This window comes from Lampris incognitus, chromosome 5, assembly GCF_029633865.1.
Source record: "Lampris incognitus isolate fLamInc1 chromosome 5, fLamInc1.hap2, whole genome shotgun sequence".
Lineage (NCBI taxonomy): Eukaryota > Metazoa > Chordata > Actinopteri > Lampriformes > Lampridae > Lampris > Lampris incognitus.
The window spans coordinates 7,999,010-8,021,745 of NC_079215.1; the positions used below are offsets into that span (position 1 = coordinate 7,999,010).

Below are 22,736 nucleotides of genomic sequence, written 5' to 3' on the forward strand. Positions count from 1 at the left end.
GTGTTGTATGCACTCTCATGCACCCAACATGCACCCGCTCCTTACCCAGACAGCATCCGGATGTGGGCCACTTCAGGCAATGATGCGGCACTGGTGGCCTTCTTCTGGCCCTGACAAAATGGATGTGAGCCTGAAGTGACCCATATGTAAAATAGCAAATATGGCCCAAATACGCCAAATCAAATGTGGGCCTTATTTGGCAAAGATGCGGTGCTCTCGGCAACATGTGATCTGGATGTGACCCTGAAGTGGCCCGTGTGGTAAATGGTGAATATGGCCCAAATACCACAAAACAAATATGGGCCACCTTTGGCCAATATGTGGCACATGCAGCATTGCTCTGGCTTGGTTCTGGCCCAGATCTGGTAAACAGGAGCGGACCGCCCAAGTGCCATCATTCCACGCGGTATGTGGGCCGGATGAAGTGTCGGGTGTGGTCGGGTCCGGGCCACAGTAATTTTACTACCTGGGAATGGGCGCTTCCAGTTCCACTGTTTATGAGGCGGCCTGGATACACTCTGACATGCACAGGTTTTTCACCCTCAGATCGACAACACAGTGTTAAAGGGCGTGACTTGCAGTTGCAGCTTGGCCTCTGAGCTCATACCAGCCGTACGTGGTATGGCTGTTTCTGGGGGCCTGGATGACCCCTATACGCACTGAACCCCTACGCCGCAGTCACCCCTGGCAACGGATGAATGTGCCGCACTGACCAGCAATGGCCAGTAGAGGGAGCGATGACTGTGTTGTTATCAAACTCCAACCACATCAGGGGGGTTGATGCAGGGATGAAAATTGGGTAACAGCAGGATATGGGGGGGGTAATACTGAGGTAGCAGCTAGAAAGGATGGAGAGGAGAGAGGAGAAAGTAAAACAACGACGAGAAGAAGTAAAAAGCAGGGGGTAATGGATAAAAAGGAGGAGAATTTAGAGTGAGAAGGAGAGGTGTGAGGGGGTTGGGAGGTAAAGGGGAACAGTGGGGGGGGGGGCAGAGAGGTGAACAGCAAAAAGAGGGATGTATCAATTAAGGATAAGGAATGAGGAGCTACTTAAAGTGAGAGCGTGGATGTCAGATTACATTATCTGTGGAGAGCGAACACAAAATGCAATCTTGTTTCAGATGGACTGCCAGACTCGTGGCCGCACACACACTTGAGGTGAGGCCTCACCCTTTAGCGTCCACCTCCGAAACCATGATTCCTCCTAATCCCACACACGAACAGGTGATCATAACAATAAAATAATAAAAATAAAACGATAAAGAATAATTAAAAAATGAAAAATAGATAAAAATTACATAAAAAATAAAAATAAATTAATAAATATACTTTTTTTTTTTTGCCACTGTTGCTGTTATACGTTAAGCCCCTTGTCCGGCATCCCCATACACTGTATTTAAAATTTAATAACAAAATATAATTTAAAAGCCTCACCGTTGTCTTCTTTAGCATTTCCCTGCCATCTTATCTGGAATCTATCCCGCAATATCAGCCTACTGTGCTGTAGGAACAAAGCTTAAGTGGTCACTACTGCATTATCCATGTTATCACCCCAGCCATGCATGAATATCTCAGAGACACACACACACACACACACACACACACACACACACACACACACACACACACACACACACACAATTTGTTGCATATCTTCTTCAGTTAAGCTGTACGTGATGGAACATAAGGCAATGGGAAGAGCCAAATGGCAGTCCCACTGCCTTTTAGGTGTATAAACTGCAATCGGCAAATGTCACTAGTAGGAAACACTCAAAAATGAGGCGCCTCACACTTAACTGCAGACTTCTCATCTTCAACATCTTAGAAGCAAACACACTTTTTTTGATTGACCCCCCCCCCCTTTTTCTCCCCAATTATATCTGGCCAATAGATTCCAGCATCCCCGCGACTGTGAGAGCGGGATAAGCGGTTTGCATAATGGATGGATGGATGGAATTACCCCACTCTTCCGAGCCGTCCCGGTCGCTGCTCCGCCCCCTCTGCCGATCCGGGGAGGGCTGCAGACTACCACATGCCTCCTCCCATACATGTGGAGTCGCCAGCCGCCTTTTTGTTCACCTGACAGTGGAGTTTCACCAGGGGGATGTAGCGCGTGGGAGGATCACGCAATTCCCCCCCAGCTCCCCTTTACCCCCCACCCCAAACAGGCCTCCCAACTGACCAGAGGAGGCGCTAGTGCAGCGACAAGGACACATACCCACATCTGGCCACCCGACCACCTCGGACGCCCCCAGAAGCAAACACACCCAACTTTTTGTCGTCGTCGTCGTTGTTGGCCGGCTCACACCACACAGTCACGTTAGGACTTGTCTAGATTCAACTCGTAAAAATGAAACATGTTCGATATCCTCGTGACGGTTCCAACTGGTTGAAGGCTCAATCAGGGAGCGAGTGATTTGAATCTTAAACCCCTGCACACTACAAGATAACATGTGCCGTCCGTCCGTGGTGACCTGTCCTATTTTGCACAGACTGGTACAGGCTCGCCATGATCTTAAAAAATGCGTCATCACAGCCAATCGGGGTTGTAGTCGGCCCCTAAATCATCTAGCGTGTTCCCAGTATAAGCTAATAACCGCCTGCTAATCGACCTGACCCAAATTCAAAACTTTCCCCCCCTTTTTTCTCCCAAGTTGTATCCAGCCAATTACCCCACTCCCCCTACTCTTCCAAGCCGCCCCGGTCGCTGCTCCACCCCCTCTGCCAATCCAGGGAGGGTTGCAGAATACCGCATGCCTCCTCCGATGCATGTGGCTTCACCAGCTGTTTCTTTTCACCTGACAGTGAGGAGTTTCACCAGGGGGACATGAAACACGGGAGGATCACGCTATTCCCCCCGGTCAGGCGCCCCGACCGACCAGAGGAGGACTAGTGCAGAAACCAGGACACATACCCGCATCCGGCTTCCCACCCGCAGACACAGCCAACTGTGTCTCTAGGGATGCCCGACCAAGCCGGAGGTAACACGGGAATTCAAACTGGCGATCCCCATGTTGGCAGGCAACGGAATAGACCGCTACACTACCCGGATGCCCCAATTCAGAACTCTTAAATAAACAGCTTGCACATAGGTGCAAAAAAAATTGTGGGATACCAAGCAGCTTGCTGTTACCCAAGCCAGCTGTGACCTTAATGAGTCTTCGCAGTGAAAAATGGGGCAATATGTAGGTTCAGAAACACTAAACTTCTCCCGCAGAAATCTCTTTTTTCCCTTCGCCCTTGGTTTCACACGACAAGGACTCCTTTAAGATAAAGGGCATAACGGTGGAGCATTATCGGTGATGAAGAGATTGGCGATCCTGGACACGTGACAGAGGAGGAAGACGTCTGTTAACCAGGAAAGAGTTTCTTTCACCGAGTGTATTTCAAAACGATTTTAGAGCTCTGAACGAAACCTGTCTCCGGTTTCATGGTTCAGTTATATGTTAAGACTTGTTTATATTACATCATATGTTTTGATTATATCATATTTATATTATATCATATATATATTTGGTAATCCAATACTTTGGACTGCGTTGAGAATTCATTATATTAGGATATTCATTCACTACATTGTCCACAGCATTATATGCCATACACTCCCTGAACTTCAGGTCACAAAAACAAATGCTGCATGTCAAATCAGAAAGTGTTTATAACAGCTTTCTTTACACATACTAACGTTCCTTGATTAACATACACTCACCGGCCACTTTATTAAGCACACCTGTCCAACTGCTCGTTAACGCAAATTTCTAATCAGCCAATCACATGGCAGCAACTCAATGCATTTAGGCATGTAGACATGGTCAAGACGATCTGCTGCAGTTCAAACCGAGCATCAGAATGGGGAAGAAAGGTGATTTAAGTGACTTTGAACGTTGCATGGTTGTTGGTGCCAGACGGGCTGGTCTGAGTATTTCAGAAACTGCTGATCTACTGGGATTTTCACGCACAACCATCTCTAGGGTTTACAGAGAATGGTCCCAAAAAGAGAAAATATCCAGTGAGCGGCAGTTCTGTGGGCGAAAAAGCCTTGTTGATGCCAGAGGTCAGAGGAGAATGGCCAGACTGGTTCAAGCTGATAGAAAGGCAACAGTAACTCAAATAACCACTCATTACAACCGAGGTATGCAGAAGAGCATCTCTGAACGCACAACACATCGAACCTTGAGGCAGATGGGCTACAGCAGCAGAAGACCACACCGGGTGCCACTCCTGTCAGCTAAGAACAGGAAACTGAGGCTACAATTCGCACAGGCTCACCAAAATTGGACAATAGAAGATTGGAAAAACGTTGCCTGGTCTGATGAGTCTCGATTTCTGCTTCGACATTCGGATGGTAGGGTCAGAATTTGGCGTCAACAACATGAAAGCCTGGATCCATCCTGCCTTGTATCAACGGTTCAGGCTGCTGGTGGTGGTGTAATGGTGTGGGGGATATTTTCTTGGCACACTTTGGGCCCCTTAGTACCAATTGAGCATCGTGTCAACGCCACAGCCTACCTGAGTATTGTTGCTGACCATGTCCATCCCTTTATGACCACAGTGTTCCCATCTACTTCCAGCAGGATAACGCGCCATGTCATAAAGCTCGAATCATCTCAGACTGGTTTCTTGAACATGACAATGAGTTCACTGTACTCAAATGGCCTCCACAGTCACCAGATCTCAATCCAATAGAGCACCTTTGGGATGTGGTGGACCGGGAGATTCGCATCATGGATGTGCAGCCGACAAATCTGCAGCAACTGCGTGATGCTATCATGTCAATGTGGATCAAACTCTCTGAGGAATGTTTCCAGTACCTTGTTGAATCTATGCCACGAAGGATTAAGGCAGTTCTGAAGGCAAAAGGGGGTCCAACCCGGTACTAGCAAGGTGTACCTAATAAAGTGGCCAGTGAGTGTATATCACATAGGGCATCCGGGTAGCGTAGTGATCTATTCCGTTGCCTATCGAACCCACCGCGTCACCTCCGGCTTGGCTGGGCGTCCCTACAGACACAATTGGCCTTGTCTGTGGGTGGAAAGCCGGATGTGGGTATGTGTCGTGGTCGCTGCCCAGTACAACCAGTCTTCTACTGTTGAGCTGCCCAGCACACAAACAGTCTTCTACTTGTGACCCCTGAGGTGCTGGAGCCATTAGGATGCAAGGGCCGTGCTCAAGGTCACAGTTTTGGTGACAAGACTGCATGTTCAACCGTAATCAATATCCCTATGTATATATGTATCCCTAATATGACCTTATATGAAAGGGGGGGGGATTATATCACATAGCACCATTAACCTAATGGGGAGGGAAAAAGGGATGGCAGTTTTACAGAAGGTTGTTTTTCATCAGAATCAGAATCGTATTTATTGCCAAGTGCAAGAACATACAAGGAATTGGTCTTGGTATGCTGGCGCAAGAGGGAAAGATTAACAGTAAATAGTGAAGATCTATCTAACAGGGGGATGGCATCCTGTCCCCCCCTCCCCCCACCAAAATCCTCCCCTGCTAACAGTACGGTTAGCAGTCCTAAATGATCACCACACAGTAGTTTAAAAATCCTCTTTCCTACTATCGTCTGCTACCTAAACAGCTCCGTTACCTGAACCCCCCCCCCCAAGTCCGCTTTCCAACGTCCTTCCTCTATGAAATGCAATGGTCCAAACCACAAATAAACCCTTTCCTTTTAAACAGCTGGGATTCTGTTTTAGCCAGGGGAGGGGGACAGGAGTGAATGAAAAAAAAGAAAAGCAAGGTGCAAAGTCCCCAGATAGACAGAGTGTGTAAGAGAGAGGCAGACTGAAAGAGTGACAGCCTTCTGTGTAACAAGTGCAGGATTCTGCCTTGAGAGAGAGAGAAAGAGAGAGAGAGAGAGAGAGAGAGAGAGAGAGAGAGAGAGAGAGAGAGAGAGAGAGAGAGAGAGAGAGAGAGGGCGAGAGCTGCGAGATGAAACACAGCAGGGAAACAATGAAGGCGGAAGAGTGAGGTAGCCTATGTGTGAGAGAGCGAGAGACACGGAGGAAGGGTGAGGAAGGGGGAGTGAAAGAGAAGCGGTGGACAAACTGAGAGCTGGGGTGGAGTGAGAGACGGGAGCCAGACACGGTGGGACAGCGAGAGGCGAGGGATTTGCACAGAAGCGGGAATCGTGTGGACGGTGATGACAGACTCCCACACTGCCGGGAAACACCTGACAATCGAGTCACAACACACAAAAACACACAAACACACCCACACCAACCGCTGCTCTGAGCTGTGACTGCAACAGTGTGGTACGTTCAGATACACGCAGAGCTGTCTTCTTACATAACTGCAGCGCATTTTTTTACTGGCGATGATGCACTTCTGTGCAAATCCTTCGGAAACATTCAGTCCAACTAATTTGGTGCATAAACAGTACATGCAGTACTACATACAGTACTACCTGCAGTACTACCTGCAGTACTACATGCAGTACTACACGCAGCACCAATTGTTAGCAGCCGACCTACAGTACACAACATCCCGTGTGTTGACCTTTCAACCCAGATAGCAAAATTGCTGTGGCTCGGACCCGTCCCACAACCGACACTTCATCCGGCCCACATACCGCGTGGAATGATGGCACTTGGGTGGTCCGCTCCTGTTTGCCAGATCTGGGCCGGAACCAAGCCATAGCAATGCTGCCACATATTTACCAAAGGTGGCCCATATTTGTTTTGTGATATCTGGGCCATATTCACCATTTACCACACGGGCCTGGTTCAGTCTTGGTTCTAGATAGGTAAGATGTAAATCCCCCTAAATGTACTTTTTGTTATGTGATTTAAATGCATTTTCTATTTTTTTATTTGTTACAACTCAATTGATTGATTACTTAAATTTGGGTTTTTTTAATTTTTCCCCCAATTGTATCCGGCCAATTACTCCACTCTTCTGAGCCGTCCCGGTCGCCGCTCCACCCCCTCTGCCGATCCGGGGAGGGCTGCAGACTACCACATGCCTCCTCCCATACATGTGGGGTCGCCAGCCGCTTCTTTTCACCTGACAGTGAGGAGTTTCACCAGGGGGACGTAGCGCGTGGGAGGATCACGCTATTCCCCCCAGCCCCCCCGACCGACCAGAGGAGGCGCTAGTGCAGTGACCAGGACACATACCCACTTCCGGCTCCCCACCCGCAGACACTGTAGGGACGCCCAACCAAGCCGGAGGTAACATGGGGATTCGAACTGGCGATCCCCGTGTTGGCAGGCGACGGAATAGACCGCCACGCTACACGGACGCCCCGTTACTACTTAATTTTATGACTTAATCTTGATTTTTTTTCTCCCTTACTTCATCTTGTCGCAACCCCTCCCCTCAACCTAATCAGAGTCTGCTGTGTGACCAGTCACTTGAAATAACAAAGCTTTGTCACTTCCAAAGAGTGAATTCTACATTTTGTTCACGCTGAACTGACTCTTCTCTATTCCAATTCTTTCAACCTACTTAAGTGTCAAATTACTTTTAATGTCAGCGCAAGAGTTTATTTACTACACCACCTCCGCTTCAGGAGCTACGTCCTTGCTCCATACGGCTCAAAATATGTTCCCGAGCAGCTCCATCCTATTCAAGTCTGTTTTCTCTTAATAGCCGTGTGCTGCATAAGGCTGCTGGACCCACAGCTGACACCTACTGTACGCGATGCGGTACCAACGCACACAGCGACACAAAGCCTTAGTGTATTTATGAAGGGCAATAAGCATAGTTGACGGTCTACTGAACGTCTGGCACTGCGGTTGTGTCAGTATTTACTGTGCCGCTATTTCCAGTTGTGTGCTTTTATAGAACAGCATGAGGTGGAGGATGACGATGAATATCTTGGTACTTCCACACCTTTGCCTTTGCTCAGTCTCTCCCCATTCACGGCATTGCCATGGCAACCAGCATTTCCCTTCTTCGCCGAGTCTCCACGGTTACCGGCCGGCTCTCATTCATAACCGTTGCCGGGACAACGCAGCGGTGGCTCATTGATGGAATCTCGGCATTGCCGCGGCAACGGGAATGGGGAGAGTGTCTCCTAGCAATTGATTTTCGCCCCCCCCCCCACCCCAACACACCCTTTTGTTGCAGTAATCTGTTGTACAGGCCAAACGCGTGCACTCACACATATACAAACACACACACACACACACAAAATATGTTCTCGTGACTGACAAATATGGCAGAGCTGAGAGCTCAGGTAGCATCGATGACCCACTTTCACTACTGCCGTTTGTATGTTGAACATAACAGACCCTTCATTTTATAAAATGGGTACACACACCTGTACACAGTCACACAAATTCTCACCAGATTCAAGTCAACATGCATTAGGTCATAAACATGAGAGACAGGGGCGCTTGGGTAGTGTAGCGGTCTATTCCGCTGCCTACCAACACGGGGACCGCCGGTTCGAATCCCCATGTTACCTCCGGCTTGGTCGGGCGTCCCTACAGACACAATTGGCCGTGTCTGTGGGTGGGAAGCCGGATGTGGGTATGTGTCCTGGTCGCTGCACTAGCGCCTCCTCTGGTCGGTCGGGGCGCCTGTTCGGGGGGGGGGTAGCGTGATCCTCCCACGTTCTACATCCACCTGGTGAAACTCCTCACTGTCAGGTGAAAAGAAGCGGCCGGTGACTCCACATGTATCGGAGGAGGCATGCAGTAGTCCGCAGCCCTCCCCGGATCGGCGGAGGGGGTGGAGCAGCGACCGGGACGGCTTGGAAAAAAATAGGGTAATTGGCCGGGTACAGTTGGGGGGAAAAAGGGGGGGAAATCAAAACACGAGAGACAGGTTTAACAGTGTGCAGTACACACTAAAGCAGTACATTGTACATTATTCCTGGAAGCACAACTGAAAGACACGTGTCTCACAGTATTGACGGCAGTGATTTTCAGAAAGCAAGACACCGTTTTTTGCTGTTTCAAATCCAGCGTTTACAAAACACTCTGCATATTAGAGAGGGGCCGCTGTCAGATTTGAGTGCCGCAAACTGAGAATCGCTCACCTAGCTCTCCTCATGCAAGTCCAGTTTTCCACATACTGATGAATCCACGAAAAGAAATGACGAGGAACTGAAAACGTTGTCCATCTCAGACACACACAAACGTACATACAGTCTGTAGTTAGTGTTACTCGTGGTGAGTACACGCCAATGGGTCTACACTTTGAATACTGGCGCTCCATTTCTCTTTATATCTACTGCTACTTTCGGTTGTTTCCATTAGGGGGCGCCACAGCGGATCATCTATTTCCATCTCTTGCTGTCCTCTGCATCTTCCTCTGTCACACCAGCCACCTGCATGTCCTCTCTCACCACATCCAGAAACCTCCTCTTTGGCCTTCCTCTTCCCTGGTGGCTCCATATTCAGCATCCTTCTCCCAACATACCCAGCATCTCTCCTCCACACATGTCCAAACCATCTCAATCTTGCCTGTCCTGCTTTGTCTCCAAACCGTCCAACCTGAGCTGTCCCTCTAATACACTCACTCCTATTCCTGTCCTTCTTCATCGCTCCCAGTGAAAATCTTATCATCTTCAACTCTGCCACCTCCAGCTCCACCTCCTGTCTTTTCGTCAGTGCCACTGTCTCCAAACCATACAACATAGCTGGTCTCACAACCATCTTGTAAAGTCTTGCTGGTACCCTTCTGTCACAAATCACTTCTGACCCTCTTCTCCACCCACTCCACCTCTTCTTCACCTCTCTTTTGCACTCCCCGTTACTTTGGACAGTTGACCCCAAGTATTTTAACTCATACGCCTTCATCACCTCTACTCCTTGCACCCTCGTCATTCCACTGTCCTCCCTCTCATTTACACATAGGTATAGCTGGTTTGCAGTCACGTGATTCTGACGACGCACGAGATTCAGATAGAAGGCAGGAGATGAAAAGCAGAATGGACGAGATGGAGCTAGTTTAGACGATATTATGAGAGAAAGGTATAAACAGAAAGTAAGACATGTTGGACATGATCCTTATGTTATGAAGAGTGATTGTTTTGACGAAGTGGTCAGCGTGTTATCCGACTCCGCCCCTCCCGACCGCAGACGACGGTTCGCAAGCCATTTTTTCGGGCGTTTTCGGTCAATTTCTTGCAACCCCCACCCCCATCCCCACCCCATGAACAACAACTTTTGGTACTCCATAAAAACTCCTTGTGGTTTCTCAGTTAATGACGCCAAACATAGGCATTTCAAAAATGTGTGACAGTGCATCCTATGTAGAAAATCACTTCCTGCCCTTCATTTGTAGTTCGTGACGTCATATGCAAACAACCTATTCTGTCTTGCTGCTCTGACTTTCATTCCTCTTCTCTCCAGTGCATACCTCCACCTCTCCAGGCACTCCTCCACCTGCAACCTACTCTCACTACAGATCACAATGTCATCCGCAAACATCATCGTCCACGGAGACTCCTGCCTGATCTCGTCCGTCAACCTGTCCATCACCATTGCAAACAAGAAAGGGCTCAGAGCCGATCCTTGATGTAATCCCACCTCCACCTTGAACCCATCTGTCATTCCAACCGCACACCTCACCACTTCGCTTTACATGGTCCTCACATTTCAAGAGGTCGTGTGCATGTAACTGTGTGCATATCCGTGCACATACTTATGTGTACATATGCATATCTGTTCAGATGTGCATTTGTCTTTGCGTTTGTGCGGGCATGTGTGTTGTTTTGTGTGTGTGTGTGTGTGTGTGTGTGTGCGCGCACACGTGCACTCACTTGTGTAAATTCTGTTATAATGTAGTTTCCTTGGGAAAAAAGGCATATAACATATTTATGGAACACAACAACATTGAACAGACTGCCGGCCCCTGATATGCACACGAGTTGCATGTGCTGCATATTTCTATTACAACCATGAGTGCATCATTGTGTGTGTGTGTGTGTGTGTGTGTGTGTGTGTGTGTGTGTGTGTGTGTGTGTGTCCGTCCCATGTGGAAACAGTGTGGGAGTACCATGTGTCATCACAGTGTGAACTCCTGTCCACTTTGTGTGTCCCACTGAGCCCTCACAAACCACACACACACACACACACACAACACACACACACAACACACACACACACACACTAGCACATGCCAAATAAGTGAATGAAAGTGGTGACACAAACTTTCAGTTCAAAGTAGTAACTCTGGACATTTCACACCTGTGTAGAACACTGGACGGATGGATTCAAAATCATAAAGTTAAGTACACTGACTTGACAACCAGATACCCTTGTGTAATTATGGTCTAGTGTTGGCAATGGAAAGAAGAACTGGAGTTGGTCCCCGGGCGCTGCAGCGTCCCACTGCTCCTATACAATAGGACGGGTTAAATGCATAAGATAAGTACATTGTAAGAATACAGTGTCGAATAAAGCGGCTTTCTTTTCGTTCCTGTAAGGTGTGTGGCAATGTTGCATGTGGAAAAGCACACATCATCTGAAAACCCCTATTTTGACTGAGGTAAACAATTAAGTTGTCCACTATCCAAGATTCACAAAGGCCTTTGGCGAAACCCATGTTGTCTAAACCACAAAAAAATATTAGGGATACTTATATAAGTAAATTGATTACGGTTGAACTTGCAGGCGTGCCACCAAAACTGTGACCTTGAGCACAGTTCTTGCATCCTAATTGCTCCTGCACCTCAGGGGTCACAAGTAGAAGATTGTTTTTGTGCTGGGCAGCTCCCAGTAGTGAACAGTAGGCAGCTCCCAGAAGTCAACAGTAGAAGACAGGTTGTACTGGGCAGCTCCTAGTAGTCAGCAGTAGAAGACTGGTTGTACTGAACAGCTGCCAGTGGTGAACAGTAGAAGACCGGTTATACTGGACAGCTGCCAGTGGTGAACAGTAGAAGACTGGTTGTACTGGGCAGCTCCTAGTAGTCAACAGTAGAAGACTGGTTGTACTGGGCAACTCCTAGTAGTCAGCAGTAGAGGACTGGTTGTACTAGGCAACTCCTAGTAGTCAGCAGTAGAGGACTGGTCGTACTGGGCAGCTCTTAGTAGTCAACAGTAGAAGACTTGTTGTACTAGGCAACTCCTAGTAGTCAGCAGTAGAGGACTGGTTGTACTGGGAAGCTCTTAGTAGTCAACAGTAGAAGACTTGTTGTACTGGGCAACTCCTAGTAGTCAGCAGTAGAGGACTGGTTGTACTGGGAAGCTCTTAGTAGTCAACGGTAGAAGACTTGTTGTACTGGGCAACTCCTAGTAGTCAGCAATAGAGGACTGGTTGTACTGGGCAGCTCTTAGCAGTCAACAGTAGAAGACTGGTTGTACTGGCCAGCTCCTAGTAGTCAACAGTAGAAGACCGGTTGTAGTAGGCGGATCCTAATAGTCAGCAGTAGACCGGTTGTACTGGACAGCTGCCAGTAGTCAACAGTAGAAGACCGGTTGTACTGGACAGCTCCTAGTAGCCAACAGTAGAAGTCAGTTTGTACTGGGCAGCTCCTAGTAGTCAGCAGTAGAAGACTGGTTGTACTGGGCAGCTCCTAGTAGTCAGCAGTAGAAGACTGGTTGTACTGGGCAGCTCCTAGTAGTCAGCAGTAGAAGACTGGTTGTACCAGGCAGCTCTTAGTAGTCAACAGTAGAAGACTTGTTGTACTAGGCAGCTCTTAGTAGTCAACAGTAGAAGACTTGTTGTACTAGGCAACTCCTAGTAGTCAGCAGTAGAAGACTGGTTGTACTGAACAGCTGCCAGTGGTGAATAGTAGAAGACCGGTTGTACTGGTCAGCTGCCAGTGGTGAACAGTAGAAGACTGGTTGTACTAGGCAACTCCTAGTAGTCAGCAGTAGAGGACTGGTTGTACTGGGAAGCTCTTAGTAGTCAACAGTAGAAGACTTGTTGTACTGGGCAACTCCTAGTAGTCAGCAGTAGAGGACTGGTTGTACTGGGCAGCTCTTAGTAGTCAGCAGTAGAAGACTTGTTGTACTGGGCAACTCTTAGCAGTCAACAGTAGAAGACTGGTTGTACTGGCCAGGTCCTAGTAGTCAACAGTAGAAGACCGGTTGTAGTAGGCGGATCCTAATAGTCAGCAGTAGACCGGTTGTACTGGACAGCTCCTAGTAGCCAACAGTAGAAGTCAGTTTGTACTGGACAGCTGCCAGTAGCGAACAGTAGAAGACTGGTTGTACTGGGCAGCTCCTGGTAGCTAACAGTAGAAGACTGGTTGTACTGGACAGCTGCCAGTAGCGAACAGTAGAAGACTGGTTATACTGGGCAGCTGTCAATAGTCAGTACAAGTCTGGTTATACTGGGGCACTCCCAGTAGTCAGTGAAACTGCTAGAATATGAAGCAGGGCAGGACTGAGAAAAAACACCTTTCTCTGGTAATGTTTTATCTGGATAAATAAAAACACAAACAACCTGGTTTGTTTTGAGGAATCTAAACACTACAGCAACGTTCTATACTGCTGCCAGTCAGTAGCAATCCTTTCTTTTCTGGGTATGGGGCACTGAAATACAGCTTTACTACCACTCTTGTCAATGCTCTCCACTGCCAGTTAGGTGGTATGCCCCAGTCAATTCTCTTCCCATGGAAGAGTCCATCTGTTAGACTCAGAGGGGTGTTGTATGGGGGGGGGGTAATTGCTCCAAAACCCAAGGGGTAGAAATAGTTTCCGCCAGTGTATATGTCATGCAGCCCCTCCCTTGCACTTCATCAAAAGAGTATGTCCCAATGTCAATCTCTATCTCTCACTTTTTTCACCCTAACATCTCTTTTTCTCACCTTTCCCTCCTCTTTTTCACTTTAAGCTTTTATTGTGGATGTGTTTTTTTTCCCCTTTCTCTCGTCCACACCTCTCCCATGTCCTCTCTGCCAGCGATAGACAGCATTCTCCTTCTACTTTCGCTCCTCTCCATCTTCATTTTCTCTCTCTCTCCCTCCTTCCCTCCCTCCCTGTGCCCTTTTTGCTGATCTCAGCAGAGCGCCAACACTCAGCTGATGGACTCTTGCTCGTGTTGCCACCTACCCCCAACCCCCATTTTACCCTCTCCCTTCTTCTCCCTTCCCTTCATCACTTCTGTTCTCTTATTTTTCCCGTTTCTCTCCTCCCTTAGCTTAATTTCTCCCACCCTCCTCTCCGCCGCTGTCGCCACTCTCCATTACTCTTCCTCAATCTTGCACCTGCTCTTCATTTCCTCCACTTCCTGTACGGTGGAGTGAAAAAAGGATAAGGGGAGGTGAAGGTGACAAAGGTCAGTGAGGGTGGGAGTGTGATTTTTTTTCTTTCCCTTTTTATTTTATTCTTAGTCAGTCGGGCTCGTCCTCCTCACACTCTTAATCTATCCATTTGTCCTTTAATCATGTTTTTTTTTTATTTCTACCCTTTACATTGCATGTATCTTCGGTACGCTGAGTAGGCTATTCCTTCTCCTCTTGGCTGCCGAGTGACTCCAGTCGAGAGGGTCGGCAGTCAAATGCCTTGCTCAAGGGCATGCTGATGGTAAGATGTTATAGGAGGGCAGTTGGTCGGTTGTTTTCCTGCATTGGAGAAGTTTTTTTTTCCCAGCAGGGTGACCAGAAGCCAGCTTTTATAACCTTTGGCAGTCCACAATCATCACAGAGAATTGGCTACCATCACACAGCAGCTAAATACAGCGCTAAATACGGTTGTCACTCCTCACAGGGGTGTAGATCTGGGTACGTTCAGCCACAGCTCAGTTATGAAAGAGTGACAAGTGGATTCTGTAACCACAGCGAGTACCAGAAATTTTGAGGTAGTCGTCACTGAAATTTATTGTGTATCTAGTTGATAGCTGTATCTAACAAAATGGCAAATGGACTGCATTTTATATAGCGCTTTTCTATTCTACGACCACTCAAAGCACTTTACAGTGACTGCGTTTACATGCACAGTTAAGTCGAGCTACGGTTACGGCTTGGTTAGGCCATGTAATTCGACTACTGTCGTTGTCCCAGTATACAAGAAACGGGGGAGAATCGATTTATTGACGGAAGCGTGTCCGACCCCGGTACGGTAGGTGGCGATACGCCCCCTTTCAGCTCGTTGTTATTGGACCTTCTTCCGGTTGACCTATTGCGTCGCATACCAAACAAGCGACAAACAGATCAGCGACAAGTAAACAAGTTTACAAGTTCATTTGTCCAGAAAAGCGTGGTTCTCACTCTAGCACTCGCCATGTTGATACTGTTGATACTACGCTGTTCGACTTCTGGGTGAAAGACCGCCACGGTAACTATGGCTCATGCACAGAACGCCTAGGCCAGTTCGGGGCCTATTGAAGCGTATACATGCCAGAGTAAATCGACCCCCAACCGCATTATCTCGCTGTGTTAGTCCGACTCTGAGAAATTCGATTTAGTACGATTTCAGTCGGGCTAACACGTTCACACGTATTCTGAAAGTCCAGTTTTAGTCGGACTAACACAATCGACTTTTTCTGACATCACGTAAACGTGCCGAGTGTATGTCTCACATTCACCCATTCACACACACATTCACACGCTGATGGTGGAGGCTGCCGTGCAAGGTGCCAACCTGCTCATCGGGAGCAGTTAAGGGTTCGGTGTCTTGCTCAAGGACACTTTGACACGCTCTCGGGCAGGAGCCAGGGATCGAACCGGCAACCTTCCGATTACTAGATGATCCCGCTCTGCCTCCTGAGCCGTGCCACCTCAAGAGAACGGCGCCGGATAACTAGTAGTTGGCCACATCATTGCACATCGTACATTGTGACATAAGCAAAAGCAGGAAAAAAAAAAAGCAGCGGTATTTGACAAGCGTACCCAAACGCCAGAAAGCGACAGCCGCTTTCCTCTGCACAGTCATTGCCTGTGTGATGTGTTTTGTTGTGTTTTTCCACCTGGGTTGCAGGGTAACTCACAGAGACGGGAATAAGAGCGATGTGTCATCTGAACATTTTCAGCCCAGTCGCTGTTTCTCCACAGGAGTTGCTCCCACCAGTTTTGCGGTTTGGGGGCCACCCACACGTTGCACTCTACACTACACTTGAAAGTTAAAAAAACTATTTTTTTTGTCAAAAAACAAAAAAACAAAATCAAACGACAAAAGCATCCGAATTCACAACTGGTTTATTACAACCTGATGGATGAACTCACATCTCTGGTTGTTTTGATTGATCAGCTGAGATAATGACACTTCCTAAAGCTGCTGCAGTCACCAGTTTTGGCGTGTACTACGTGTCGCCATGGTTACACGCATTATTCAGAACAGACTCTGTTCACGTGTTCATATACGCGCCGTTCTCATTTCGCTCCGCACTGTAATATGTACAACACAATTCGAGATTCGCTCGCAGTAGCAAATATGTTTGTCAACCCCACCGACTGTGTGAACGTAGCCATTTTGTGGCCCCTGGTCTCTCTCCCATCCATCCATCCATCCATCCATTATCCAAACCGCTTATCCTGCTCTCAGGGTCGTGGGGATGCTGGAGCCTATCCCAGCAGTCATTGGGCGGCAGGTGGGGAGACGCCCTGGACAGGCCGCCAGACCATCACAGGGCCCACACACACACACATTCACACCTAGGGACAATTTAGTACAGCTGATTCACCTGATTTGCATGTCTTCTGACTGTGGGAGGAAACCAGAGCATCTGGAGGAAACCTACACAGACACGGGGAGAACATGCAAACTCCACATGTTGGACTACCCCGGTACTCGAATCCAGGACCTTCTTGCTGTGAGGCGACTGCACCACCGTGCCGCAACAACATTTTCTAGTGGCAGAAGGTAGTAATACCGGTTATTAACACTTTTAATGAGTAGCAACAAAGAGGTAGAAATAGTACTGGTAAAATTTCAAATTATAATGGTACATCTACAAGGTAATGTATCAATTTTATGTTGACTGAAGCACACAAGTCTCTCTCCCAGTACAACTCCAATCCTCTACTGTTGTTTAAAAGGAACTATGCGCAATTCCTGCCTGAAGGGTGACCCTGATTGCTCTGCTGATGGAGAACAACTAAAAATCAGAGTAGACAAGTCAAGTAGAAAGACAGTAGACACCCCAATTGATCGCCAACATCTGCCATTTTTAAATGCCCTCAGTAGATCGCTGAGGACTGTAATTGAACACTGTTTTTGGGTGGTGGGACACCACAAGCATTCAGACCAAAAACAAACACTCGAGTCAGATATTACACACACTACCCATATCCGCCTGTACCGGCTCATCTGTCTCTTGTGGTGTGTGTGTGTGTGTGTATGTGTGTTTTTGAGGCTTAAATGATTGCCCATTCCAGGGTGAAGATTCAGAATTAGTGGTAGGTTTCTGAATACCGAGGCTACGGGTGACATTTTCGTCTGTGTGATTTTGCATAATATGCCTTAACGAGGCCTGGGGTCAAAAAAATGAACCCATCCTTTCGGTAATATAATCCAAAACAGTAACGCCATCCGAATTTGCGGCCCCGATTCTCGATGACTGATATGAGTGCTGACCATGTCAGCTTGGAGAAACTTTTAACTTGACAATTTACGTCATTTGTGACACCGCAGTGGAAGAGTGTTGAACCAGTTCTATCTATCTGTCTACCCACTAATCTAGCTCTGCGTGTCTACAGTGATTGCAAATTTTTTGTTTGTCGTGTTATTTTGGCAGTTATTGGACAACAGGACCAAATATGTGGCATTGAACTCGTCAGGTCTGCTTCTTCCCCTCCACAGAAAGGGTTGAAACTTGAAACAAAGGCTTTAAAGCGTTTCGTATCATAATGGGTTTTCACAGTATCGCCGGCAAGACTCCCAGAATCAATTATTAAGGAAGTATTTAGAATTACTATGTAATAATATGAAATACTGTATATCTTTTATTCTAGCTTAATTCTCGAAGTGCAAAAAAAAATCCGATGAGATGAGGAAAAAAAAAGACTTCATATACACGTGGAAGAGAGCTCTATTTTTACATACAAGAGTCTGGCATGTCCATTAAGGAGAGTGATACGGACGCTCTCATTGGCCATTGTCTCATTGGCCGGCTGGGCCACTGTCTACTGTAAATGATTAGATCGCTGTGTGATATCACATCGTGGCACTAGAAATCAATGGACTGTTGGTCATGCATACTAAATAGCAGTCAGTGTGTGTGTGTATGTGTGTGTGTGTGTGTGTGCGTGCTCCTTCCTTTTTCTTGTCAAGCCCCCCCCCCCCCCCACTCTAATGTTTTCGCCAAGAATGAAGTCAGCATTCACACAAACACAAATACACTTCCCATTAGAGGTAAAAGTACGCTTGGTCGGGCGTCCCTACAGACACAATTGGCCGTGTCTGTGGGTGGGAAGCCGGATGTGGGTATGTGTCCTGGCTGCTGTACTAGCGCCTCCTCTGGTCAGTCAGGACGCCTGTTCGGGAGGGGGGGGGGACTGGGGGGAATAGCGTGATCCTCCCACGCGCTATGTCCCCCTGGTGGTAGACTGCAGCCCTCCCCGGGTCGGCAGAGGGGGTGGAGCAGCGACCGGGACGGCTCAGAAGAGTGGGGTAATTGACCAAGTACAATTGGGGAGAAAAAGGGGTAAAAAATACAACAACAAAAAAGAAAGGTAAAAGTACTCAGTCACGACTTGCAGAGCCCTAACACATGCACCCTTTCAAACACACACACACACAAGCACACAGCAAGAGGGAAATACTGAGAGAGGGAGGAGAAAAAATAGAGCTCAAAATTTGGAAAAATAAAAAGACACACAAGTAACTAAAACACATGTGTATGTGCTTGTGTGTCTGTGTATGTTGAGTTTCACGCCGTAAATATAAAGCAGCAGGTACCAGTGTGGAAGAGGAGGACATTCATCTTCAAAGTGCATAACACACACACACACACACACACACACATGCACTTTATGCCCTTCTTCACCAAAGTTTTTGTGCCAGTATGAATGTGCATGATTAAAGGAAATAAAGCTATAATTGGCAATATGATAATATAGGCCATGCCTCAAAACTGTAATTATATGGGAATGTGTGTGTGTGTGTGTGTGTGTGTGTGTGTGTGTGTGTGTGCGCATGTTCATGTAATGTTAGTTTGCAGAGTAAAAATGTTACATGCACGTAACATACCCTGATCATCTTTTTTTAGTGGCATGCAAGTGTGTGTGTGTGTGTGTGCCTGTATGCGTACGGGTGTTAGAATGTGTGTTGCCTGTGCGATCGCTTTATGTGGGTACTTGAGATAACAGCAAAATGTGTGTAACAGCCAGTGTCTCAAGGCTGTGCTGAGTGATTGATCATAGCAAGCTGCATGCACAGAAAAGCAGGTTACTGCAGCATGTGCTCACACACACACACACACACACACACACACACACACACACACACACACACACACACACACACACACACACACACTCCCTCTCCATGCTCCTCTCAGCATTTGCTCTCCCCCTCTACAGCTTCCAGTTCCTCTCTCATCCCACTTTCTCCCTCAATATATTCTCTCCCCCCCCCCTCTTTCTCATTCTGCTTCCAGCCCTTTTTCCATCATAAACCCTCCCCTCCCCACCCCCTCCTGTCTTTCCCATCCCTCCCATTGCGAGGCTGGTACTCTTTTCGCTCCGCCTCTCTGCTCTCTTCTCTCTCGCCTTGTTCTCAGTGGCAAAATCCAAAAATCTGTCGTTTCCCCCGTATCTCTGTCTCGCTTTCACACACACACACACACACACACACACACACACACACACACACACACACACACACTCTCTCTCTCTCTCTCTCTCTCTCTCTCTCTCTCTCTCTCTCTCTCTTTTCTCTCCTGCTATCCAGAGCCCGGGGAATAGAGAGACTCAGTCATGTGTTCTCCTCTCCCCTCCCTCCCTCCGATAGCGGGCTGCAGCAGTACAGATCAGCAGCTCCTTGCTGCTGCTGGTCTGCCAGAGCGAACGAGCGAGAAGTGAGCGTGCGAGAGTTGATTGCACTCCCGAGGACTCTCTCTCTCTCTCTCTCTCTCTCTCTCTCTTATTCTCTCTGCCCATTTCTACATTTCGCACCCCATCTGCCTCATTTCTCCCTATGCGAGCATGCATCTCTAAATGTATGTATAAGTATTTAAAGTGTTTATCCATATCTGTATGTATTTGGGTGATTCTTCAATTTGGGGCACTTTTGGCTTTTGACATTTTGAAAAAATAAAAATGTATTTAAAAGATTGTTGTGTTTTTTTTCCTCCATTTTCAAAAGCCGTATTAAGTGGTCTGGAACAAATATCTTGGCATAGCTTTGATCGTCCTACAAAATAAGTTTGGTATTATGATGCTTTTTGTCAAAGCTGTAACAGCAAAATGTGACGGTAATGACAATTTTCACTTTTTAGAGAAAAAGTTGGCCAAGTCTTAGACTTGCTAACCTAACTTGTTAGCTAGCATACAATGTACAATGAATACACGTGAATAAAGTGAAATTTCTTATTTCTGAACTGAAATACTCAATTGTCCTGTGCCGCTTAAAAAAAAATAATCACAGATCCGAGTGCCAGTTCATTTGCATAATGAGCATTTATCCATCTATTTACTGCTGCTGCTTGACCCCCCCCCCCACTAGAGGGTGCATGCCAAAATATTTACGCTCTACACCAGTGGTTCTCAACCTTTTTGGGGTCCTGGACCCCCTGCGTATTTTTGATCTACCCTGAGGACCCCTCGACCTGATCTTGGGGGAGGGGGGTTGCAATTTGATAGAAACAGTAGAAACTGCATTTTAAATTGCATTATAGCATTTATTCACTCTTTGGGGCAAAAATAAGAGCTTTCAGTTGTAACTTAGATATAGTTAACAAAACAGAATTCTTATGCAGTAACTTTCAGATATATGTAACAAAACAGATTTTTATGCAGTAACTTTTAACAATGCAAACGGGAGCGAGATCTCTTATTAAAATACAATAAATTACACTTGTGAAACAGATTAATTAGAGAAAAAAGTCCTGTTACCCTTTATATTTTAGGTAGATAAAGGTCTCAGGCACATTTGAGTAAAATAATCCTGTTTCTATAAATGTCATAGGATCTTTTTTTTAGAGATATTTTATTTTCACGGAACCCTTGCAATTACACCACGGACCACTAGGGGTCCGCGGACCCCCGGTTGAGAAACACTGCTTTACACTAACACACACACACACACACACACACACAATGTAAATGTGTGAAAATGAATAGGATAAAGGGGGGGGGGAATCCAGTCTTACCGATTCAGTGTGACCCTCGTTTGTCGCAACATCTGGTACCCGCTGGCAGACGCAGAGCGTCGTTCTACGCTCGTCGAGAGCTGCGCTGAACACCAACACGTCTTTCACCGGAAGGGGGCGCTGGCGTCTCACGTTTCCCGCCATGTCTGTAACGCGCCTCTCTACAGACGGGCATTTCTTTGACCCAGTTGATGAACCCGTCTTTGGTGTGGCCTGCGAGCTGCCGAGGAAAGCCTCCTATACACGCTCTCCGTCGGAGAGCGGCCTCCCGTGTTACGCAGGGCGACTTCCCAGCCGCCCTCTGCGGCCTGGTTTTGGGCGGCACACCGGGTCGCGGACTGGGCCGCCGCTGCCCTCTTGGTGGCGTTCAGCTTCACCGGACTTTGTCTTCAGACGTTTTCCCCTCGCCTCGTTTCAAAACGGCGTTTTACACTTGAAGTTCGACACACACCGTGTTCGCAGCTCGGCCCTTTCGAGAAATACACCCGGATTCGTTAGTCCAAGACGTCCGAAAGAGGCGAATATTAGACGATAAAAAGAAAGCTAGCTGGCTAGCTAGCTAGCTAGCTATGCCGCGCTGCCGCCACCGCGGCGACGCTGCGCTCGTGGGCAGAGGAGGGGGAGGGGGAGGAGGGGTGATAGATGACGTCAATTGTGTGCGCTCTCTTGCTGTCAAAAACGATGGTTTATTTATTTATTTTGGGTGAAAAAACGCTGGTTTATTTGAGACTAATTAATAATTTCCATAATACTGTTATAACCGGTTATTTTCTTGCCCGGTGCGGGATTCAATACTGGGTGTACTGCGCCACAAGGCGACATCACTAACCGCTCGGCTAAAGGGTCAGACCCGTTTACTAAGGACTATCGTGTCTTATTAGCAGTTTACACTGTAAACTTAGTAGTTTACTAGTAGTTTATTAGTAGTTTAGTGTAAACTACTACTAACACTGTAAACTACACTAGTAGTTTATTAGTAGTTTAGTGTAAAACTACTAATAAGACACGTTAGTCCCTAGCTAACGAGTTTGAGCCTTTAGCCGAGCGGTTAGTGATGTCGCCTTGTGGTGCGGTGCACCCCATATCGAATCCCGCACCGGGCAAGAAAATAACCGGATACTAGTACTTTAAATCGAATTGTTCGTTTGGTTCACCATCACGCTATATTTTGTTTTACAATGTTTTTAATCAAAAAAGTATATTAAAAAATAATTTTTATTGAACTGCTCTGCGTGCCCGCGTTTAACGGCCTTGCTGTCAAAAACGATGGCGTATTTTGAGACTAATCAATTATTTCAGTATTATTTCAAATGGAATTGTTCGTTAGCTCACCATTACGCAATATTTTGTATTCAACATTTTTAATCAAAAAAGTATAAATATTTTTTATTGACGTGCTCCGCATGCCCGTGTTAATGGCCCTGCGTGCTACCGCGGGCACGGGTGTTACGGGGCTTTTTCCCCCTTTTATTGAACAATATTTTTACAAACAAGTGAGTAAGACAAAACCAAATATAAACAAACGAAGAGGAAAAATCCACAATCAATATTCTTAAAAAACAAAAGTGAATTAA

General features: G+C 47.1%; 1 protein-coding gene across 1 annotated transcript in view; it reads right to left on the reverse strand.

The window, feature by feature from the left end:
* cacna1ab (calcium channel, voltage-dependent, P/Q type, alpha 1A subunit, b) overlaps positions 1-21,306 on the reverse strand; it is a 121,410-nt gene extending 100,104 nt beyond the window's left edge. Inside the window, exon 1 of the mRNA XM_056279719.1 lies at positions 21,163-21,306. Coding sequence (XP_056135694.1) covers positions 21,163-21,306 — 144 coding nt within the window. The remainder of the gene's footprint in view (positions 1-21,162) is intronic.
* Positions 21,307-22,736: the final 1,430 nt, after the last annotated feature.